At 43.9% G+C, this 25,338-nt stretch overlaps 1 protein-coding gene across 2 annotated transcripts in view; it reads right to left on the bottom strand.

Moving 5' to 3' along the window:
- Positions 1-25,338, bottom strand: part of POLA1 (DNA polymerase alpha 1, catalytic subunit) — a 511,093-nt gene that overhangs the window by 446,551 nt on the left and 39,204 nt on the right. The window contains exons 8-11 of one of the 2 annotated variants that reach the window (XM_081949269.1): positions 10,798-10,981; positions 7,588-7,714; positions 7,194-7,372; positions 185-297 (exon numbers count right to left, since the gene is read on the bottom strand). In XM_081949269.1, coding sequence (XP_081805395.1) covers positions 185-297; positions 7,194-7,372; positions 7,588-7,714; positions 10,798-10,981 — 603 coding nt within the window. The remainder of the gene's footprint in view (positions 1-184; positions 298-7,193; positions 7,373-7,587; positions 7,715-10,797; positions 10,982-25,338) is intronic. The other variant, XM_081949270.1, reaches the window with a different exon arrangement.

Here is a 25,338-nt window from a genome sequence, read left to right as displayed (position 1 = left end):
CTGAAAAAAATTGCAAAAACTTAATTTTCACCCCATTAAATGACACGCCCTATTAACATAGACATGAACAATGTCAGTCATGTTTGCCTTAATACTTTGTGCCTTCTATAAAATACTTTGTGCCTTCTATAAAACAGATGAGAAACATTATCAGATGAGAATACTGTAACATAAGAAAACGTACCGATTCACGCGGTAGTAGATAAATAGTTCTTTCTATATTTTTTACTGTTACACAACAGCTCACATAAGACTGTGCCGATTCAATCCATACTTTACCAAAGAGAAATACCACTCCTAAAATGATAGAAAACAATAGAGACAATTCACATTAATCAGAACAGTTTAGCTAAGGAAAAGCTACAATAATATTAAGAATTACTAAAGAAGCACAATAATTCACCCATAGGAACAAAATGATTTCAAATTTATAGTCTCTATTTGACAACTCCATCTTTGAAAGTCAGCAGTTATGTGAGAATGCTTCAATAATTTTGTAGTATGAAGGCACATATGAAGGCAAGCATCAGATGCCATATTTTTTTATCATGAAAGGGACTTGAAAATAGACTTTTCTAAAATTTCTATTCACTTGTTCAATCATATAGCTTTTTCTTTTAATATGCATTTAATATTGAGATATTTTTAAAAACATGAAAAATCAAAGATAGCTATCCTGATCCTAGATAGATAGATAGATAGATAGATAGATAGATAGATAGACAGACAGACAGACAGACAGATCTTTTTGCAAATTTTTATGTAGCCAAAATGCTAGCAACATGTGCAATCATTTAGATTCCTCAGAATTTTTGTTTGAAAAAGTGAAGGAGATCTAAAATATGTATCAGGTCTTATGAACCCAAGGTTCAACAATCCTGAAAGTTCAAATATTCAAATTTTATCATTCATTACAGGTAGTGCTCGACTTATAACCATTTTTCTGTGAGTATTCAAAATTATTATGATATCAATTGGGCTTATGATCCTTGCTCAAAATTCTGACTGTTGCACCACCCTCAATCATGTGATCAAACGTCAGGGGTTTGCCAATATGCCTCTCCTTATGATTGTGGGAGTGTAGCAATTCTTTCACACACCCCAGGGAGGGAAAACTAAGTTAACTGAACTAGAAGGCCTTGGCAGCCAGGTCCACTGGCACATTGAAACCTGCCATACACCAGAAGGCTTCAGTCTGCTAAATCCAGCAAGGTATGGGATTCAGTGGCAGGATTAATTTTTTTTTTACTACGGGTTCTGTGGGCATGGCTTGCTTGGTGGGCATTGTTTGGTGGTCATGTGACTAGGTGGGCATGGCTGAGTGGACATGTGACTGACTGGGTGTGGCTGGGTGATCATGTGGTTGGGTGGTCATGACTGGGTAGTCATGTGACGGGGTGGCCCTGCCCAACTTGATGTCACTCACATCAAGGTGCACCTTGCCTGGCCTCTCCTCACTTTAAAAGCTTCAACAAGATACAATTTCCCTATTTATTTACTACTACTAAACATCCAAAATATACTATTTAATCCTATGTATATAAGACATAGGTGTACATATATATTACATAGTACAGAATGTGTATAGGCACTATCTACTATATATACTGTATGTACACACACACACACCTCTCTTCTAAACCTATACACATTCAACCTCACTGCATTTGGAAAACCACACCCAGAGTTCACTTTCTGCCACACATTTAACTATAACTTCTGTACATTACAACATTACGCAAATCTTCAGGTGTTCTTCCCTAGCTTGCACATAACTGTTAGAGCCAGGAGATGTCATGGATTGAGTAAAATGTGGTGAACCTCACTTAGCAACACTCTTGCTTTAGCAACCAACATTTTGGGCTCAATTGTGGTCATAAGTCGAGGACTATCTCTGCCTTCCTCTGCATAGCAGCCTTGTCCTAGTAAACTCCTCCTCCTTTCTGGCAATTTTCTTCTCTGTTAGATGCACCAAAATAATCCAGACGATATAAGGTTTCCTGCTGGAGCATGGGGTTGGACTAGATAACCTCCGAGATCCCTTCCAGCCCTAGATTGCTGTGCTGTTTCAAAGCATCTTCTGGAGCCATGTCTAGTGCCAGTTTTGTGGTCCTTCCTTCCTCTTCTTTCTCCCTCTCTCTTCCTTTCTCTCCCCCCCCCCATTTTAGAAATCACATCTAAAAGACCTCTAGAAGTCTTGTTCAAAACTGATTGTACTCTGTGACAAAAGCTTTAGCTCAGATCTGCTAACTTGACTATAAATGATCCCATTTAGAAAATTTAGGTTGTTTTTTTTAAGAATGTGGAAATGAGCGAAATATAGTAGAGAGAAAAAAGAAAGAGAAAGAAAGAAAGAAAGAAAGAAAGAAAGAAAGAAAGAAAGAAAGAAAGAAAGAGTTCAGTTCTTAATATTTGAATGCATCTTCTTAATAAACATACTAGTAATAATGTATTAGAATATTTCCTTTCTCCTTCCCTCCCTAAAAATTATTTGGGGCCATGTGCAATTCTTCCTTCCTTCCTTCATCCTTCTTTCCTTTATCCCGTTCCTTCCTTTATCCTTTCCCCTCCCATTCCCAGCTACTTCCTTCCATCCCTTCCATCTCATTCCCACATCCCTTCCTTCCTTCATCCCCTTGCTTCCTTTATCCCCGCCCATTCCCATCTCTGTCCTTACTTCCTCCCCTCTCCTCCCCTCATTCCCCTCTCCTTCTTTCCATTCATACTTCCATCTCATTCCCAGCTTCCTTCTTCCTTACTTCCTTCATCCCCTCCCCTCTCAGCCCATTCCCATCTCCTTCCTTCCATCTCATTCCCAGCTCCTTTCTTCCTTCCTCCCCTCTCCTCATTCCCCTCTCCTTCCTTCCTTCCCTCTCCTCATTCCCATCACCTTCCTTCCTTCCATCCATCCTTCCATTTCATTCCCAGCTCCCTTCCTTCCTTCCTTCCTCCCTCCCTCCAAAATTGTTTGGGGTCACATATAATCCTTAGAGCCGAGATAGAGTTCTGCAAACTTTGTCACCAAATTATAATTTTAAAATTAATGATCATAAGGAGGCAATATTTAAATACATGACTGGAGACCATGCCTTGGACGAACTGATCCGGCGAGCTCCAGAGCAGCAGCAGTAGCGGCAGAAGGAATAAAGCAAGCAGCAGTGGCAGCAGTGCTTCTGGAGGGCAGGAGGATGTCCTGGGGGCTGCCCATGCACACAGCGTCTCCCCTAAGGGCTGCCCGCCCACCTACTGCCCGGCGCAGCCCGGAAGAAGCACACCCCCCACCATGGACTGGATGCAGGCATCTGGACGCAAGGCAGAAGGTAAGGCAAGCGGGCAGCAGTCACCAAAGGCCCCGTAGAAACCAAGCATGCAAGGCCCAAAAGGCGAGCGAGCCTCACCATGTCCCCCCGAGGCAGTTCTTTGGCCGAACACAGCGGGTCTCCCTCCACTGACGTCAATGTTGGCCTTACTGTCTAGATCTTCCACGCGCCTCCACTGGCCTGAATACCATGCCCTTCAGATCCCAACGGAGCCAGGACGTGGCTGCACATGAAGGTAAGGCTGATGGCAGGTGGCCCTCAGGGGAGATGCCGCGCTCGAGTTGAGACTGCTGCTTTGCTGCAGTGTAGCCCTGGAACATTCGCCTGCCCTCCTGGAGCATCGCTGCCGCCCCTCTTTCCCCCAGTGCAATGGCAGAAGGAAGAAAGTGAGTGGTGGCGATGCACCAGGAAGGCATGTGGAAATCCCGGGGCTGTTGCACATGCGCACCGCATGGGCAGCCCAGGGACATCCACCCTCCCACCCGAAGCGCCGCCACCACATCTCTTGGTCCCAGCACACTGGCTGCGTCTCCCCCAAGGGCTGTCCGCCCACCCGCTGGTTGGGCCGGCCCAGAAGAGGTGAGTCTCCCTTCATGCCTGGATGCGTGACCAGGCCTCGGAAGGCAAGCAGGTGTCTGGGACTGCCAGGAAGACCACGTGGAAGGTAGGCAAGCATGGCAGGGCCACAGGGAAGGGATTAGGGTGTTAGCTCCCTTCCCTGTGGCTGGGCAGCCCCAACATACTTGCCTGTCTTCCAAGAGCATTCCCAGCAATCCCCAGGGCCTGGCCTGCTTGCCTGCCTTTGCAAGCTGGTCACAGGGACACCGGGAAAGCTGCATGGAGGCAGACAAGCATGTCGGGGCAGCCCGTCTGTAAGCTGTGGGGAAGTGAGGAGGGGAGACCTTCACAAGTGGGCCTGGCCCTGGGGAGCATCGGGAAGGCCGTGTGGAAGGCAGGGAAGCATGGCAGAGCTACAGGAAAGGAAGTAGGGGAGGCAGTGTAGGGAAAGGGGCAGTTAGCTAGGCTGCGGCTTGCAGGCTTACCTGGCAGGCAGATCAGGGCTGCTCAGTTGAAGCGCAGTGCTTCAGGCAGACAAGCTGCGGAGCAGAGACAGTGTGTAAGCGAGGACCCACACAGTAGAAATGAGGAATGATGGAGTGGGGTGAGCTAAGGGCACGGGGCGAGCGAGCAGCCAGAAGTCCCTACCAATTCGGCGACCCAGGCCAAATTTCTCCTAGCAGTTCACGCAAACCAATGCGAACCCGCTGAATACCACTTCTTCTTCTTTGCTTCTTCGCTTTCCTCCAGCACTCCCAAGAGGCTTTCTCCGTACCCCAACATGCTTGGAATGTCTCAGCTGGCTAGGCCAAGCAGCACAGGAGCCTCCTCCCTTCCCATACCAGGAAGGCCTCAGAAAGCTATTGAATCATAAAATACCCAGGTATGGCTCCATTACATGGATTAATTCACCCAGTTGGAATTTATTGCTGATTTTTTTTTTAAACTACAGTGGGACCTCGGGCCACGAATGGCTCAAACCACGACCAAATCGGGTTCCGACCAAAAAATTTTTTAGACTCTGGTTACAAACACATACTCGGGTGGTGATCAAACACGTCTGCAGCTGATTTCCCCTTCCATGCCATAGAGAAAGTCCTGATTTGCTTAACAAACTTATCTGCCATTCCACATGTTAAAGTTACCCTTTAAGCTCGTTCTCGCTGGCTTCTAGCTTGTTTTGTAAGATTAACTTTCTCCCCAGCCAGGCAGCCACTCTCTCCCTCTTCTACCTCCCTGGGAAACCCATGTGAACCACAGAAGCCTCGATCACAGCTTTTTTGTTACTGTTGTTTTGTGTGCGTGGCGAGGGTTTGGAACAGAGCCAAGCAAGCTCTGCAGTTGGTAATTCCGGCAACTTGGAAGCCAGGATCTCCACCCACCTCCCCTTCTCTTAGTCCTCTGGGAGCTGCAAAGCTGCAGCTCTCTGCTTCAGCAGGCCGGCGACAGAAAGGCCCTGGTGCTTGGCTTTGGAGCATGGAAAGAGGGTGTGTGTTGGGCTGCTTCTTCTCACCGGGGCTTCCTTGCAGAGAGGAAGACAAGAAAAGCATTGCAGAAGCCAGCCAGCCAGCCCAAGCCCTCCCACCCAGGTTGTGGAAGAACCAGGCCCCTGAGACGGCCGAGAGGAAGGCTGGAGGAGCTATCAGGTTATTAAAGGATTTTACATTTTACTATTACACTGTGAGTTCTATGGCATAATTAATTATTTTTGTGCTTAAAAATCTTTTTTTTTAAATTATATATAGTTCGTAGGGGTCTGGAACGGATTGAGCGTATTTACGTATTTCAATGGGAAAATTAGATTTGGGTCATGATCAAATTGGGTTGTCGACCAAATGTTGTTGAACAAATTGTGGTCGTGACCTGAAATCCCACTGTATATAAGAAGCAAAGAGGAATGGAGAGCACAAACCTCTGCAGTTACAGAAGTTGATGCAAATATCAGTAAATCACGGTATAGCATGACATGTTAATATTACATGCGTATGAAATTCTCATTCATTTTGCAATAAGATATTTTCCACATAACTTATTTAATATCTCATTTGCTACTATATAAGGATCATCATTCTTTTAAAACAAAAGTAATGGCAATTTTTCTCTCTCCATATTACTAATTGAAATCAGGTGCAGTCTTTATTATTCATTTTTGAAAACTTATGATGATAGGTTCTCTTTTCATAATCAAGTAACAGAAGTCTTTTCATAATTATACATCATTCAGAAGCTACTATACCGAATCTCAGATAAAAGATCACACAAGGATTTTGGGGGCCACTTTTTTTCCTTTTAATATTAGTCACCAATTTCTTTAGAACTTCAGTGATTATTACCTATTATCACAAAACTTTTTTGTATACTGTAGTTGATATAGTGTGTGTGTGTGTGTGTGTGTGTGTGTGTGTGTGTGCGTGCGAGAGAGAGAGAGAGAGAGAGAGAGAGAGAGAATATAGTTATGATAAAGAGTTACATACACACTCTTATTCGAGATATACTACAAATGAATGTTAATTGATTTCTTGCTCTATGTTTTTAAAAATGAAGCACTGGTAATTAACCTTTATTCTCCAACTTCCTGAATCCATTGTGCAAATGAACAGGGTTAAATGACAGTAAAGATCTAGATTTTAAAAAAAGAAATGAAACTAGTAAAATGAAACCTTTTGCAGTCCCTTGGCTCTTACAATTCACACGTAATTATTTTTAAACACTATAAATTCAGGAAGTTTTTATTCCATGTTTGCAATGGAAAAAATGATAGGTTTCTTAAATCTTCTTTCTATTTCAATTTCTGTTTTCCTGAAGCACTCTAAAAATTGAAGACTATCGTGAATTAAATGAGTCACTTAGGGTATATCATACATGCAGATTCAAACTAGGTTCTATTTTTCTGTAGTTTTATTTAGTTTTGGAGGATTTTTGTATTTAAGTTATGCTGTATCTATTTCAAGCTACTAGCTTTTATGTGTTTCCAATCTCACAATACTGTAAAGCTACCCTATTATTTAATTACTAAATTACTCCCATTAAGAGAAAGCTTTAATTCACAAAGTAGAATTGTTATTGTTAGTTGCGAAGTCATGTATGACCTATTGCAACCCCATGGACAATGTTCCTCCAGGCCTTCCTGTCCTATACCATCCTCTGGAGTCCATTTAAGCTCACGCCTACTGCTTTGGTGACTCCATCCAGCCACCTCATTCTCTGTCGTCCCCTTCTTTTGCTCTCAATCTTTCCCAGCATTAGGCTCTTCTACAGGGAGTCCTTTCTTCTCATTAGGTGGACAAAGTAGAATTATATTGAATATAATCATACCTGGTTGGTTATATTGATCTTCATAAGCATCCAGCCAGTAGAACTTGAAAATCTTTTGCCCTTCTTCCCCCTCTATAAGTGGGAACTGACTGGAATCCACTTGAATTTCTGAAGACACAAACTCAACTTCATGTTCATCAATTCCATCCCAGCAGGATTTATCATGGAGGGAAGAACATCTGGAGTCCATGTGAAACAAGAAATAATATATTTGAAATGACTACTTAGTCAAAGAAGTCCTTTTTCTCCCACTGTAAAAATTTTGAAGAAAGATTTTATAATTTTTAAAAATCTATGTAGGTCAAGTATGTATCTTGATAATTCAGCTTTAAGAAAAAATTATTAGTGTTGACGGGGCAACAAATATGTACCTATTTTCACAATATTTACTTACGGCATTTGTTTCTCTTCCAATTTCATCTCTTCCTTGAGGAATGTGACCTCTTCTGACACAATTCCAATTTCTGGCATAGATTCATCAAAATCCCCATCATAAAAAATAATTCTATCTTGCTCATCTTCTGTAAACAATGTGTAGACACTTAGAGAGACTTACATTTAATTTGTAGAATGGAATATTATTTATTTATCAAATATTTTAACTTACTCTTCAACCTTTCAAGGCATAGAGAACCATAAGAAAAAATAAAATAAATAATCAATTATCAGAATAAAACTATTCTTTTTGGCATTTTGCAGTGTGAATTCATGAATATATAATTGTATGATGAGGCAGTGAGTAAATATCCAGTATTAAATTACAATGAAACCAAATAAAATTCCTGTCTTGGAAATAAAGTATGAAATTACTATGTCCAGCAGGTAGCCTTTGAACAGACATCTCTGTGACTAACATCTAAAAGAATGAGAAGTTAAAACTTAAGAAACATTTTTAGGATAGTAATTCAAAGTCACTCTCTTCCTACCCATGTTTCCCCGAAAATAAGACAGACTCTAGGGCTTATTTTGGGGTGTGTTTTGTTGTTTTAATGTATGGGAGGCCACGGCGGGGCAGGAGGCCATATGGTGCACCAGTGCCATTGCCACAAAGCAGAGCATGCAGCTACCTCATGCACCCTGCACTGGCTTACCTCAGAGCCCACGCAGCCAGGCCATCCACAGCCCAACACCTGCCTCACCTCGTGACTGTAGCACAAGCACTACTCAGCCTCCTGCTGCATTGTGGCTGCAAACAAGCAAAAGAAATGGGCAGGTGGCCACGTGGGCTCCTGCTGCACATGGCTGCTGGTGCTGCTGCTGCAAGGCAGGTGTCGGGTGTGGATGGCCTAGCTGGGGGGCCCTGAGGTAAGTCAGTGTGGCATGGGGCAGCTCATTTTCGGGATAGGTCTTATTTTGAGGATAACAGGGTAACGACTGCCCTCTATCTTTCTTTTGCCCTCAGAATCTTGACTAGGGGTTAAGATGTTGAATAGAACAAGTAGATAACAAATATTTAGGCTGCAGACTAGAGATTATTGTGTCAGAAAGCTCTTCAGCATTTGAGAAGCATTGTGAATATTCTGGTTCTTAAGTACCTTATTTTTCAGAGGATAAGACGCACCCTTTTCCCTCAAAAAAGAGGCTGAAAATCTGGGTGCGTCTTATACAGCGAATACAGCATTTTTTGCCTCCTGAAACCCTGCCTCCTTCACCAAAACGGCCGTGCATAGCCTTTAGGAAACTTTTAGAGAGCTCCTGGGGGCTGGGGAGGGCAGAAATGAGCAAAGAGCGGCCCGTTTTTGCCCCCCCTCGAGCACTCTGCAAGCCCCCTAAAGGCTATTCATGCCTTTGGGGGGGGGAGGAGACGGGCCCGTTTTTGCGAAAAACAGGCTGTTTTGGGGAGGTTTGCAGAGTGCAAAAAAAAACTTTTTAATTTGCCTCTTCAAAACCTTGGTGCGTCTTATATTACAAAAAATACGGTATATTATTTCTGCCATGTATTATTCACACACAAATGAAAAACAGTATCTATGCTTTCAAGAGTCTAGATCCCAGAGTCAATTGTGTAAAATGGGTTGTTTTTCGCCCTCGGGAGGCTTGAGGGAAGGCTCCTGAAGTCTACAGAGTACAAAAAACGGCCCTATGGGCAACCCGGAAGTTCAGGAACGGACCTCTGGGTTGCCTATAGGGCCGGTTTCATCCTCTGGAGGCTTCAGGCTTCCCTGAATCCTCTGGAGGGTGAAAAACGGCTGAAAATGAAGGCTGAAGTCAGCTGGCCAGCGCGCACATGTGTGCTGAAGCTGACAGGGCAACGTCTCATGTGCCCTAACAAATGGCTCAGCGTGCCACCTGTGGCATATGTGCCATAGGTTCGCCATCATGGATATAGAATGTGAAATGGTGACCACACAGCAAAACAATCACATGGAAGAAACCTACTCAACTGGCCCCTAATGCCTGGGGGTAGAGCCAAGATTTAAATAACTTTATAAATAAATAAATAAATAAATAAATAAATAAATAAATAAATAAATAAATAAATAAATAAAGAAAGAAAGAAAGAAAGAAAGAAAGAAAGAAAGAAAGAAAGAAAGAAAGTAAGTAAGTAAGTAAGTAAGTAAGTAAGTAAGTAAGTAAGTAAGTAAGTTCAAATAAACTTTGAACTGCATCTGGAAACCTACCAGGAGCCAGAACAGTTCACAAAGTAGCAGTATTACATGGGCAAAACAAGATATGTTCATAATTACCCACACTGCTGCGCAATGGACTACCGTATTTTTTTGAGTATAAGATGCACCAGAGTATAAAACGCACCAAGATTTTGAAGAGGTAAATTTTTTAAAAAAGTTTTTGCACTATGCAGACCTCCCAAACCTTCTGCACGCCTCATTTTTTGTGAAAAATGGGGCATGCAGAGAGTTTGAGAGGCCTGCAAAGTGCTCTTGGGGGCTTGGGGGGGGGGGCAATGGTCCATTAATGCACTAAGATACCGAACAATCCTTTGTACTTCATAAGATTACTTCAGCTAACTGTGTTTAAGAGGCCCAGGAATATTATACACATGTATTTCATCAATACTTTCTGCCACTGAATAAATTTATATTCACAAATATTAGGTACAAAGTTCAAGGCTGAAGGTACAGTGAGCTTTATTATTGATCAGATCAGCCTATTATTGATAGGGAAGAAAAATGCCTTAGATCCCAGTATGTCTTCCTTCTCTGTTGGGGTCCCCAACCTCAGACCCTGAGATCCAGATGGTCCCAACTTTGTTAGTTTTCCAAACAGCCTTAAAGACCTGTCTGCTTTCAAAAGTGTTGGTCCAGGATATGACGTGAACTGGTTTGTAGGATTTTAATATTTGGGCAGTTTCCTGACTCAGGCCTATAAATGTACTTGCTTGATTATCATTGTTTTATTTACCTGTGTTACTGTTAATATATTAAACTGTTGTTGCTGCTCAGAGTTACATGTGGGATAGTAATTCTTTGAAACAAACAGATTCTGCATGATATTTGGAACACACAGATCTTCAGAGGTTAAAAATAGCCACATATTGAAACTGAAAAATACTCTTGGATGGCAAAGGAGTATAATTACAAGGTAGATTTAACAATGCTAGCATATTTGAAAAGGGTAAGGTTGCCAGATGTATTACAAATACCTTTAAGAGATTCTTCTTTTATTTTTACTAGTTCTTCATTTTCCATCAGTTGTACTCCATTTTCATTATTAATACTCTCTCCTGTGACTGCCTCTGATCTAGCTAAAGAGACTGAATATTTGGACTGTAATGAAGGGATTTCTTTTTTTCCAGCAGGAATAGATTTTCTCACTATAGCAGTTACCTATAATTTCAATTAAACACAAATAATTTCAATTAAAAATGGACACCAGCATAATTGATTTTATTCAATTTAGGTCTTACCCAACTCCAGACAACTCAGAGTGGCTCACAATATAACAAGAATAAACTGTAGTATGACTGTTACAAATAATACATACATTCCTATTTTTTTTGTTAATTTTTTTTAGTGCTTTACACCAATACCCAGAACACATATGTGAAATAGAGCAGTCCCTTTGAAGACCAAATATTTGAAAGTTACGACATTAAGAACTTCAGCATTTTCAGAAAAAGACGTCAGTCATCTGCTCTAATATCACAAGTGCTAGGGATCAGCAAGGCTTTTCAAATGATATTTTTTTTACATTTTCACAAGTGTAGGGGATGCTTTAAAGTTATTATCAGAATAAAGAGATAAAGAGTTAATAAAGCTTTACCTAACAAGGTAATAAGTAAATGATGGGATACATGTAATTTGCCATAATGTAGACTAGTGTATAGCCTGTATATTATATTCTTTGTTCATTTGCTTAGTTAGTACCATGTTTTCCTGAAAATAAGCCCTCTCATGAAAATAAGCCCTCCCCAAAAGTATTTAAACACATGCAGCCGGTCACCACCATTTCCTCTGATTGCTTGCCGTGCAAACAACACGAGATGAGGAGGCGAGGCCAGGGGGGGAAAGGGAGGATGGACCATGCCCCATGCACCCTACACACCCTTACCTAACGGCTGCTCACGTAACCCTAGCCACTGCACCCCTTCTGTCACACTAATGGCCGCCACAAAAAGAGTGGCAGGCCCAGTGACGCGCCTCTTGCCTGATGCTCCACTCCTTACCTACCGCCACCTCCAGCAACCATGGCCACTTTTGCAGCTGCAAAAAGAGTGGCAGGCCCAGCGACACGCCTCACACCCTACTCCTTACCTACCGCCATTTACTCCTGCAGCTGAGCAGTGCTTTGTTTGAAAAGTGTCAAGCAGCAAAAGTTCCCGGTGTGAGATTTAAAGCTTCCCCAGAGCTCCGCTTGCTTGAGGAAGTTATCCCCACTTGTGCATGCCATCCCAGCCCTGAAATAGCCAGCCAGGGAGCTGCAGGGGCTCGTGCTCCTCCAGGCCCCGTTTGGTGAGGAGGTGGGGAGCAGCCCTGATGCCTCCACTGTGTTGAGGAGAAAGGAGAAAGGGTAGAAAGGAGTAGTGAAGAGTCACAAGGAGAGAGAAAGAGAAAGAGAGAAAGAAAAGAGAGGGAAGGAGAGGAAAAAGAGAGAAACAAATGAGAGAGAATGGGGAGAGAGAAAGAAAAGAAAGATAAAGGAAGAATAGAAAGAGAGAAAGAGAAAGAGAACTTCCAGGGTAGAGTCACGCCAGTGCGGAGCAGAACAGGGCTCTGTTCTTTCTGCCCAATTTTCCGTGCCAGGAGGCTTGCAAAGGCAGAGCTGGGTCTCAGAGGGACCAGTGACAGAGAGGGGAAGCTCGGAGGATAACAGGGAGAGGTGTGATCCCCTGTTATAGTAGGAGAAACCTCTCAAATCCGGCGCGGGAGAGACTGGCCTTTATGGGCGGATCCGGAGGCGTGACAGCCCTTTAAATGGAGAAGGAAGCAAGTAGAGGGAAACAGCTGAAGGTATCAATAGATTTTGAGGAGTTGGAATGAAGTACTATGTGACTCTCAGGAAGCATAAACCTATAGCCTAGTGGGTGAGTGAGTCTCCAAGGCGTAAAAAAAAGGGGGGCACTTTAGCAGTGGGAGCGGAACCTTGAAAAAACGGAGTTAACATTCAGAGAAGGAATGGAGGAAATGTACTGATGGCTTGAACTTGCTGGAGAATTACTACAGGCAGAAGGAACATGAGCTGAGATTGTGATTAGACTGGGACTAAACGTTGTGGATTGCAGAAAAGGAAAGAACAAGCTACAAGAAGCTTCTGCCTGGGAAGAAGACAGTGGAAATTTGATCTGGCAGGAGAAGCGAGAGAACTGTAATAGTGACTGTGCTAAATAGATAGAAGGCAATATTCTGGACTTTAAGGGAGGAGAAGCTGATGCAGCAGTAAGAACAAGGAAAAAGAACTTTCTAAGTTTCAGGAAATCTATGCAATCTAAGTAACCTGATATAAATATATAAAATCCTGTACAGATATTATTTACTGTATAGCTGTTCATTCAAGTGAGAGAACTGAGGAAAGAGCCGACACCTGCCGCCATAAGGTGTTCGGGGAGAGTCCCTTATCAAGCCCCTGTTGCAAGAATTCCAATAGTTGGGAAACCGAAGCTTTCAGAGGGTCCTCCCCTCGAGACAGGCACCAAGCCACAAAGGTCTGCCACGTAGATTCGTAGATTCTATTAGTGGCTGGGCGGCGTGAAGCTTGAATAGTTTGGATTACTGTCTCGGAAAGATTAGCTGCCTTCAAGACCTCCCGTTCAGACTCCAAGCAGTTAGGCGGAGCCAGCGCAGATCGGGATGGTGAATGGAGCCCTGATGAAGGAGGGGCGGTATCGTTGGGAGAAGCAATTAACATTAGCATTGGTAGACAGGCAAAAAGCTTTTGAGAATTTAAATTGGCAGTTTCTTATCACACAATTAGCTATTATGAAATTTGGAGAAAAATGTATTAGAATGATTAAGGCAATATATTCAAACCAGAAAGCTAAAATAATGGTAGATGGAGATCTAACAGACAAAGTGTCAAGCCGGCCTCCTTCAGCAACCAAGAAAGAAACCACTTAACTCCATTTTGCAGAATTAAGAGTACTTTTACTGGTTATGAAAAGATAGCAGCTAATTAAAGCAAGGTCTGAGGCAAAAGCACACAAAATCATACATATCAATATTTGTCCAACTTCTTCCCCCGGTAATCCCCATCCCATTGTCCAATCTGCGAATCTCTCAGGTGTCATGTGGGTTGCATCTCCAAGAAGCATCATCAGGTTGGTATGCAGGACGGTTGGCCTTGATCAACTCTAAACACCAGCCATCAGCATGCACAGTAGATGGTGAGAACAAAACTCCCTCTTAACAATCTCTCCTGTAGCAAACCTTCCCCTCCCAAATACCAGCCCCCCCCCTCCCCATTTCAATGGCAGCCGAAAGCGAATAGCAATACAGAGGCTGACACAAAGTCATATAAATAAAGGGGTCAGACAAGGATGCCCACTATCGCCTCTTCTATTTATCCTCTCATTGGAGGTTTTACTAACACAGATTAGGGAAAAAGAGGAAATAAAAGAGTTAGAAATTTAAAAAGAATACAAAACTCAGGCATTCCCGAACAATGTGGTTTTTATAATGGAAGACCCCCTTGTAACAGGGAAAATATTAATTCAAGAAGTGGAGGAATTTAGTAAAGTTGCAGGCTTAAAAATAAATAAAAATAAAACAAAGATAATTACTAAAAATCTTACACAAAGGCAAAATGAGGAATTAGAGAGAGTATTGGAAATGCAAATAGTTAAAAAGGTAAAATATCTTGGAATCCTGCTAACGGCTAAATGTTCTACCATAAAAGAAGAGAATTATTTAAAATTATTACAACAAATACAGAAGGACTTGGAAAATTGGGCTAAATTACAATTATCACTGATTGGAAGAATTATGACCATAAAAATGACTATCCTACCAAAAATTTTATTTCTATTTCAAACTGTACCAGTAAAATTAGGGGAAATTTTTTCATAGAACTAAATAAAATAATTTTAAAATTTATTTGGCGGAAAAAAGCTAGGATAAAATTAAAATTACTACAGGACTCTAGAATCAAAGGAGGATTTGATCTCCCAGATTGGGAGCTTTACTATCAGGCAGCAGCGGTAACATGGCTCAAAGAATGGATAGTACTTCAAAATAAAAGAATATTGACGATAGAGGGTCATGATTTACAGCTGGGCTGGCATGCCTTTATCTGGGAGGGAAAGAGTAAAGCCGATAAATACTTCCAGAGACATCAGGTAAGAGGAGCCTTACAAGAAATATGGATGAAAATCAAAAGAAACTTCTACACAAAAATTCCCAGATGGATATCAACCATGGAAGCAATTATCTACCCCAATGTAATAGATTTGAATAGGATATTGACATATAAGAAGTTATTGGATGGGCAAGGAAAACTTAAAACAAATCAGGAGTTAAAATTACAGGGAATTGAATTAGGCTGGTGGCCTTACCTACAAATTCAAACAAGATACAAAAAGGACTTAGAACAGTACGGATTTCAAAACGAACAAGAATTGGACAAAATAGTAACAGGAACAGAAGAAAAAATGATTACAAAAACATACAATTGTCTCTTAAAATTCAAAATGGAGAAGGAAACCGTGAAGGAAACAATGATAATTTGGGCTAAAAAATTCGGGTATAATATTGAATTGGAGCATTGGGAAAAAGTATCCCCCCGAATTATAAATTGACAATGTCGGTATCCTATAAGGAAAAAGATTACAAAATATTTTATAGGTGGCATTTACCCCTGGCGAGGTTGGCCAAAATGATCACAAATAGATCTTCAAACTGTTGGAAATGTAATCACCAACAGGAGACCTGCTATCATATGTGGTGGACATGTCTGAAAGCCAAAGAATTCTGGACCAAAATTCAAAAACGGTTAGAAGAAATAATAGAACAAAAAATTGACATGAACCCTGAGCTGTTTCTTCTAGGAATAATAAAAAAAATACTAGTAATGATATCCAATATTTAATGCTTAATATAATCACTACTGCCAGAATTTCATATGCCCAAAGTTGGAAACTAAAAACCATTCCATCAAATGCAGAAACCATAAAAAAGGTGTTAGAATGCTCATAAATGGACAAACTAACAATGGAACTAAGAGATAGAGAGGAAACAGAGAACTACAAGATATGGAACAGGTGGTATAACTGGCTTGAAAAGAGATGTAAAATCAATGCCTAAGGAACACATAACAAACACAATGAAAAGAGATAGCATATATTTAGAAAGCAATAGAGATGGAAATATTGTATATAGATGTATATATTATAAAAATGAGAACATATGAAACAAAGAAGAATATGTATAAAATAATAGAATGGAAAATGGAAAAGCCGAAATTAGAAAAAAGAAATATCGATAACAGAAAGCTGTAAAAGTGTAATTGTAATTTTAATGTTTGGAAAATGTCAAATAAAAAAATTAATAAAAAGAGAGAGTGAGAGTGAGAAAGGAGCTGACATCACAACGGTACGACAGTTGACACTTTTGCCACTGGACGGTCCATTCAGACCTAAACTGTCCCAAAGAGACGGTGACAAGGAAGAGTACGTTTTGCTGATCTCAGGGACACCGCAAAGTCCCTGATTGATCCAAGAGAATCTCTTCTTGCTGGCGACAATAAGCACAGCCTCGAGCTACTGAAGTCGGGACAGCTCCGAAACGGGAGGAAAGCGGAAAGAGAAAGTGTGTCCATCTGTTGAGGAAATCTTATTTTTATAAAAGACTGCCCAAAAAAGATTGAAGTTAAATTAAACTGGTAAAGAAAAGGAAATAAGCGGCGAAATTAAGCATTATTGGACAGTGTGCTATCTTTTTTTATTTTATTTTTTTCTATGGATGGAAGTTTTGTAAACATTTTTTTACTTTTTAAAGTGAAAGTATCGGATTTTCTTCTTCTATTTCTTTTTTTATCTATGGATTAAATCTTTTCCTTTATTTCTACAATACTGGTTGGGATGGATTTTTTCTTTTTATTTTGTTTCATTTAAGAATTTTGTTTCTTCTAAGCCTGAAACATAAAGAAGATATAAAAGGAATATAAAGAGGGTAGTAATCTTAGAGGGAAAAGAAGTTACACTGCCACTTGGAGGTTGGAGGTTGAGACCTGGAAACATTGCTTTTTCTTTTTTCCCTTTGATCATTTTGACTTTGCACTTCAAAGGCTTCAGCTTGTTTATAGAATAAATAAGGAGAAGAGCATGGGTTGTTTACACATGTTCTTTGGATGCTTGTTGGTAGCTGGAAAGAAGTGAAAACAAAGATTTGTTTTTAAACCAGAGTGGCAGTGCTTACTAATTGGAAGGATGGCACGACATCAAAAAGAAACCATAACATTACAACAGATTATGTTTGGAATTCAAAAATTATTAGAAACAACAGAGAATTGAGAAGAGATGGGAAAATATTGAAAATATAAATTGTAATGTGGTAAAACCTGATGGAAAAAATGGAAGATATCCAGCAAATGGAAAAAGTAGAGGCTAGAGTCCTAAAAACCCAAGGAAAAAATGAACAAAGAGGCAAGATAACCATGGATATTAACAGTGAACTGAGTGTGGTTGGAGATGGAAAGAGTGGAACAAGGAAAGAGAAGATAGATGGAAAGGTGCTTTACTCCAGATTTCAAAGTATAGAAGAAGAAAAAAGAGAAGAATTGGTGGACTTAAGGAGAGAAACTTTGACAAAAACACTACTGATAAACAAAGATAAGCTGATTAAAGAAACTGATGGAGGGTTTCGAGATTTTACAAGATATGTAACAAGCAACAAGTGAAGAGAAGTCCAAACAAATTTGATTAAGGAAATAACCAGAAGACTAATTCCACAAATGGCAAAAGAAACACAGTGGGGCAAAAAAGTATTTAGTCAGCCACCAATTGTACAAGTTCTCCCACTTAAAAAGATGAGAGAGGCCTGTAATTGGCATCATAGGTAGACCTGAACTATGAGACAAAATGAGAAAACAAATCCAGACAATCACATTGGCTGATTTGGAATGAATTTATATGCAAATTATGGTGGAAAATAAGTATTTGGTCAATATCAAAAGTTCATTGTTTGATAAATAAGGTTGGAGAAGTCCAAGTGGCTGCTCGACATATTTCCTCCACGGGAGCCTGAGTTGCCCAGGCGGCCGTGATGGCAGCACTTCTTGTAGAATGTGCTGTGACTCTAGGTGGTACTGCCTTGCCCTGTTGCAGGTAGGCTAATACAAGCCCTCAGCCAGCAACCTATTGTAAAAGGAGAAACCTTCCGTCCCATTGAGCCCGGCTGAAAGGAGATGAAAAGTGATTCGGAGCGATGAAACGTCTTTGTCTCTTTCTGTACTTGCAGATTGTCCGCCGGACATCCAGTTTGTGCCAGGTGTGTTCTCTGGGATGCTGTGGATGAGGGCAGAAGTTAGGTAGTATTACTTCCTGAGTCCTGTGAAACAAGGAGTTCACCTTTGGTAGAAAAGGCGGATCTAACCTGAGGATGACCCGGTCAGCATGGATAATACACAAGTCCTCACGAACCGAGAGTGCCGCCAACTCCGACACCCTCCTAGCTGATGTGATGGCTATGAGGAAGACAGTTTTCAAGGTTAGTTGCCGGAGACCGATGGTCTTGATCGGTTCAAATGGAGTCTTGGTCAGAGCTCTGAGGACAAGCGGAAGGTCCCATGTGGGAAACCTGTGAATAGCAGGGGGATGTAAGTTGGAAGCCCCTTTTAGCAAGCTTCTCACTTGGGGATACTGCCCTAAGGAGACGGAAGAATGTCTAGTTAAGATGGTGGATAAGGCAGCAACTTGGCGGCGAAGGGTGTTGGGGGCCAACCCCTTGTCTAACCCCTCCTGCAGAAACTCAAGCAGCTGCGGTACTGTGGCTGAAGCTGCAACGACATCGTAGGACCGGCACCAGGAGTCGAAAGCCACCCAAGTGGCGTCATAAATGCGAGTCATAGAAGGACGATGCAATGCCTGAATGGTATGGATGACTTTCTCAGAAAAGTTGTCTCTCCTCAGGAGCCAATTGGGATCCGGGTGTACCATGGCCCCATGGCTGAGAGACAGCATTTCCTGGGGAATCTTCCAAGGTCTGCAAATGGAGAGGCTGACCAGGTCCGCGTACCAGGACCTCCTGGGCCAATGTGGTACAATGAGAAGACCCTCCGCTCCCTCTGCCAGAATTTTTTGGATCACTTGTGGAATGAGCGGGAGCGGTGGGAAGGCGTACAAGAGGCCTCTCGGCCAACGGCAGCGTAGGGCATCGGTCCTGTCCACTTGCGGAGTGGCATACCTTGAGAAGAACCTCGGGAGTTGAGCATTGGCAGGACTGGCGAAGAGATCGATCACTGGAAGACCGAACCTGAGTGTGATCTGGTGGAAGGACTCCGGATGAAGACGCCATTCCGTGTTGTTGATGGTCGTCTGGCTCAGCCAGTCCGCCCCCACATTGTCCACTCCCGAGATGTGGTCTGCTCTTAAGGAGGCCAGATGACATTCTGCCCACCTCCCCAGAGTCTCTGCTTCTGCCTGGACTTGGTGCCCCCCCTAGCGGTTTATGTGGGCCTTCGTTGCTATGCTGTCTGTAAGTAACAACACATGGCGGCCCACAATGTCTCTCTGGAAATGGCGCAGTGCTAGTCTGGCCGCCCGTAGTTCCAAGAGGTTGATGCTCTGCGTTGACTCTCTCTGCGACCCCTTGCCTTGCGTCACTTGTTCTTGAAAGTGGGCCCCCCTTCCTTGGAGACTCGCGACGGTCGTGACCACCAGTCGTTCTGGTTCTCTGAAGAGGCAACCCTTCATCACCGCCCGCGACTCCCACCACCAAAGTGACTACTTTACCTTCAGGGGGAGCTTGACTCGCCTGGGAGAGTTGCTGGCCTTCGCCCTCTGGATGGGGAGCAGGAACCATTATAGTTCGCGGGCGTGTAAACGTGCCCATGGAACTATGTTTATACAGGAGATCCTGAGTCCCAGGAGCTGAGACAATGACACGATGGATGCCAGCTGTTTTACTCTCGCCTCACGGGCCCGGGTTGTGAGATTGCGCCTGCGATCTGGAGACAGGAACACTCTGCAACAGTCGGAGTCTATGAGGGCACCAAGATGCAGGATGCGGGTGGTCAGCTTTAGCTGGTTCTTTTCCCGGTTCACCGAGAACCCGTGATGCTGAAGAGTGGAGATGGTGAGCTGGACATCTCTGATGACTTGGTCGACGGACGTAGATTGAATCAAGATGTCGTCGAGGTAGCAGACTAGTCGTATTGGTTGGGAGCGCAGGTGTGCCGCTATCTCTGCCAGTATTTTCATGAAGGTCCTCGGTGCTGATGACAGGCCGAACGGGAGAGTCCTGTATTGGTAGTGCCTGCCGACGTAGTGGAACCTGAGGAATCTCCTGTGCGACCTGTGGATGGGAATGTGCAGGTACGCCTCTTTTAAGTCTATAGAGGTCAATCTGTCCCCTCGTCTGATGCAACCCAGGATGGTCTGTAGGGATTGCATCTTGAAACGCTTGTAGGCCAGATGCCGGTTTAGAGCTTTGAGGTCCAGAATGGCCCTCCACCCCCGGAGCTCTTGGGAACCAGGAAGAGAATTGAGTAAAACCCTCTTTTTTCCTGCTCTACAGGGACTGGCTCTATAGCGTTTATCTGTAGATGTTGAATCCCCGCCTGCATGCGTTCCCTCTTGGGAAGGGATGTGGGGACGGGACACCAGACAAAGGTCCTTGGGGGAAGGGATAGGAACTCTAGATTGAGTCCCTGCCTGACCATGTTGAGGACCCACGCGTCCATGGAGATCAACTCCCAACAGGCGGCATAGAGTTGAAGGCGGCCGCCTATGGGAGGATCCCATTGGTGGTCACTTGGACTGCGGTAGGAGCGGTTGTTGGCACCGCTGCGAAAGGAGCGATGAAAAGGCTGTTGTTGTTGTCCCTGAAATTGGGTCTGTCCTGTCCACGGTCATTTCCCTGGGGATATGACCTCTGATAAGAGGTGCCCGGGTTTGAGGAGTCAGACCCCGAAAGGGCTGCCTCCAAAAAAAGGAACCCCCCTTCTTGTCCGGTTTCTTATTGGTGACATGAAGAACCTTCCTCTTATCCTTGGTTTCAATTAAGAACTTCTCCAAGGGTTCCCCAAATAGTTGCCCGCCCTTGAAGGGGGCAGAAGCCAATTTCCATTTTGATTTCATGTCCGCCTGTCAGTGACGGAGCCACAACAGGCAGCATGAGGTCACGTTGGATGCTAGGGCCTGTGAGGCAAATTTGGCAGTGTTGAGAGAGGCATCAGCCAAATATTCAACAGCCGCAATTATTTTATTAAGGTCATGACTCCACTGGAACCCGTGGATGGTGGGTGAGCCCTCAACTGCCTTAATCACAGAAGCGAAGCTCTAGAGAAGAACGACGCTGAGGAGGAGGCCCTTATAGACCAAGCAGCCGCTTGGTGGGTCTTGTGGCAGGCTTTCTCAGCCTTATCTTCGGCCTTGAGCCCCTCGAGGTGGTCAGCGGGAAGGACCGAATTAGAGGTAAGTGAAATAATGGGGGTGTCCACTTGTGGCAGTTGCAATAAATAATCTAATTTGCTCTCAACTGAGTAAAGATTTTTGTCTACCCCGCTTGGATTGGTCAGGGAACCCGGTTGGAGCCACTGGCGCTGAATTACATTGACAAACATGTCAGGCGCTGGAACCAATTCCTGAGGCGGGGTGGTCTCATCAAAAAGACCCTCTTTTGGGTCCTGAGAGTCAGAGGTGGTAATGGATCCCTGGGCGGAGACGCCCAATTGGGTGGAAGCCTTGGCCTTATGAAGTATTGATTTAAATATGGAAGGGCAGAATAAGCCCGTGAAGGCAGGCTTTTCAGGAGGAGGATTCTCATCCTCTGAAAATTCCTGCTCCTCTGCATTGTCCTCCTCCAGAACTGATTCCCCCATGGCAATAGAGGTGCTTGGAAATGGAAGACCTGCTGCCTGATCCCGTGGGGCAGGCTGAAGGTAGTCTTGGCAGGAGTGGCTTTTGAGGCCTGGTGTTTCTTTCGAATGCCAGCCTCTATACCCCTTTCAATTGCCAGTTCAATGGCTCTTTGCATCTGTGAAGATAGATTGGGGCCCTGAACCTCAGGGGATCCAGAAGGTCCCGGTCCCTCCCTGCCAGCTTGTCCAGAAGGGATTGGATCATCCTCGAGAGCAGGACAGCCAAAAGGACATATCTCCTCCTGAATAGAGGAAGACTCTAGGTACCCTAGGGAGGCTGCAGGAGAAGAGGCCTGAGATTCCTCCTCCATAGCTGGTGGAGAATTACACAGGCCTGGAGATCCCAGTGGAAAAACCTCTTGGGCCTGTGGTAGGGGGCTAGGATCCCTGGATGGCTGCCCAAAAGAGATTGACAGCCTTCTGGCCCTCTCAAGGTTTTTTTCTAGGGCCTTGTGTCTGCGGGCCTCAGCCTTAGATAAGGCCTTGCCACCTCTGGAGTTAGGGGTCCCCTTCCCTTTAGTGCCCTTTATCCCTTTCTTCCACCTCCGGTGGATCTGGCCTACTGCGTTCACGGCTGGGTCAGGGAGCCCTCTTGCTTCTGTCTGCCATGATGACTTCGCCTGTGTCTTCAAGGCTGGAGTGCAGTAGGCCTGGCACTGGCGCAAGTGTGGTAGCTGCGCACCTCACAGATCTTTTCAGTAGGTGGGAGTATGACCCGAGGGGCAAAGCACTCCCAGGCCACACGCTGCTGCTCTTCTGGGGGGGAGAGAACCTCGCCAGCGACCCGAACTGAGGCTGAGGCTCCCCACCTCTGCACACTGAGGAAGCGCGGTGCTGTGAAACGGCCAGGAAGAAAGCGTGCCAAAACACGTTCAAAATGGCCACCACGCCTCCATCGGACTAAAAGGGAGCTGCCTGACGCACACCAGAGCCTCTGCCGAGGTCTCCAGGTGCTAATTTGCCATCTAACAGCTGGGGGGGGAAGGAAGCCTCCTACCGCCCCCATGCTTGCCAGCAGCCGCCGGACAAGCGCCCCTGCGATCCGCAGCTCCGTTGGCCAACGGAGAGCCGAGAACGCCTGAATTCCCTCAGCCAGCAATTTCAAACCTCTTTTCAAAGTGCGATCTCTTTTTCTTGCCTAACTTGGATGTTGACAAAAATAACAACTTCTAACTAATTTGGGTAAGTTCAAGCTATTCATCCAACGACTGAGGAACTCCCCAAAAACACATCCAAACTGGGCTGAACTGAGTTTTTGAACTGGTCCTCAATGAGGAGAGGAGGCGTGGCTAAGAAAGTCAACTCAGTCCTTGGGTGAACAGACTGAATTTAACCCATGCTTGGACTCTCCAAGCAGCGCACAGGAGAATCATAGGTGATGACTGTGGAAGGGATGCACGAAAGTTCTTTGTAACCAATTGACACACTTTCTACAATTTGTAATGGAAGATGATTTTAAGGTTTTTGTGTTTATTCAAAAAAATAAAAAAAAATTATATATAAAAAAAGAAAGGAAAGAAAAGGGAAAGAAAGAAAGAGGGATAGGAAAAAGAGAGAAACAAATGAGAGGGAGAATGGGGAGAGAGAAAGAAAAGAAGCGTAAGTGTGGATCGGGTTGGCAACCATTATTTCCTGAACTTGGAGACAGTATCTCTAAATGGATCACTGAAAGGAGAGCAAATGCTTTGGTTGTACACAGGGCTGATATTCAAGAATTTGCCCTTGCAATGGCACCACAGTTGGAAATTACCCAGGAACAATTCAAAGCCTCTAAACACTGGCTGGATGGCTTCTTCAGCGACATGAACTGTCTCTGAGGAGATCCACCTTGCTGTTCAAGCTGGAAGATGCAGAACTTGTGCACTTGCATTCAAGACCTTTGTTGATGGCATTGAATTTTCCAAGTACCAGCTCTCCAATATGATTGCCATGGACGAAACTGCAGTGTTCATGGGCCAAGGAGCTCAAACAATTGATCAGAGGAGTGCCACATTGATTTATATTCCCTCCACATGATATGAAAGTGCACGTGTTATGTGCATATTGGCTATTCGGCTGGATGGAAGCAAAGTCCCACCTCTGATAATCATCAAGGGAAAGAAGGAAAAAAATTTAAAGGGTTTCAGGGATTTACATCCTTGAAACTGAAAAGGCTGTTGCACCCAAGGAGCTATAAGGAAGTGGGTGGAGCTAATGTTCCCACTTGTTGTGCAAGGTGGCCAAAAAGTATGGTGGTGTAGGATTCATCCATCACTCACTGTGCCAAAGATATGAAAAAATGTCTTGCCCAATGCAGAATTGATTAAATTATGATACCTGCCAGAATGACAGGATACCTGCAGACACTGAACATCGTGATTAACAAGCCATTCGAGAACTATCTACATATTGAAATAAATGGCTATATCGAAAACAGAATGGCAAGTAACAAGAATGGGAACTTTGTGAGGCCTAGCCTGTCAGAGCTTGCGACTTGGGTCAAGAAAGCATGGGACAAATAAGTGACACCTGTGTTGCAAATGCAATACAAGCAGGCTTCATGGACAGGAGATACTCTTTTAAGGAGACTTCTATTGCTAAACATTAGCGACTGGGACCAATGGTTTTAAATGAAATGGACTCACAAGAAATTCAGGGTGTGGAGAGTTTTAACTATGTTCCAGAAGAAGATGACATGACTGTATTTGAATAAATTGTTCAATTTTAAGAAATTGTTCAATTTTAATAAATTGCTTGTTCTACCATACATGAGCATTGTGGTTTGCCTGTGTGTGGGAATTGGGCCTCTTTCCCTCCCTCGCCCCTTCTCATTTATTTTTCTCTCTTTTTCCTCTCCCTCCCTCTTTTTTTTTTCTTTCTCGTTTCTTTTTCTTCTCCCTCCATCATTTTCTCATTTCTCTCTTTCTCCCTTTTTCTATCTCTCATTTCTCTCCCTCCCTCCCTTTCATTTGTTTCTTTTTCTCCCCCCTCTCCCTCTTTCTTTCTTTCTCTTTCTTTTCTTCTCTCTCCCCATTTGTTTGTTTGTTTCTCTTTTTCCTCTTGCTCATTCTCTCCCTCCATCATTTTCTCATTTCTTTCTCCTTTTTCTATGTCTCATTTTTCTATCTCTCCCTTCCTCCCATCTGTTTTTCTTTTTCCTCTCCCTCTTTCTTTTTTTCTTTGTCTCTTTTCTTTCTCCCTCTCCATTCTCTCTCATTTGTTTTGAGTCTCCGAAAGATTCGTTTCCGGCAGCTTCCGTGACTTCACACGCGCAACCCATTGTTCTTCACGCTGCACAGCCACCTAGCAACTGGGGCAACCAAAGATCTCCCTGGCATTCTTGGCGCTCACCCGCCTCCCATCGATCCATCCATACCCCTCACCTGCAAACCCCTGCCCCACTCCTGCCTCTCCGTCGGGCGGCCTCTGGCAGCCCCAGACTCACTGCACTCAAGGAACGGCACAAACCTGCTGCCATTCCCCTCACCCCCACCCGTTTTCCTCCTAGCCATCGCTTCAGTGTGTGCCCAAAGCCTGCGACTGCCCAGCTCCCTTTTCCACAGCGCTCCCTTTGTTCCCCGCTGAACTTCTACCTCTCCCCTTCCATGCCTGCGTCTTCCTGGCCCTGCACCTGGCTCTTTATCAAGGGAGGTGGCAGGTGGAGCGGGCTGGGTGGGGGAGAAGGGAGACGCAT

Source organism: Natrix helvetica (genome assembly GCF_964273705.1).
Source record: "Natrix helvetica genome assembly, chromosome: 3".
In the NCBI taxonomy this organism is placed as follows: Eukaryota; Metazoa; Chordata; class Lepidosauria; order Squamata; family Natricidae; genus Natrix; species Natrix helvetica.
The sequence above is the reverse complement of the archived record's forward strand: the minus strand, read 5'-3'. Positions and strand labels throughout refer to the sequence as shown.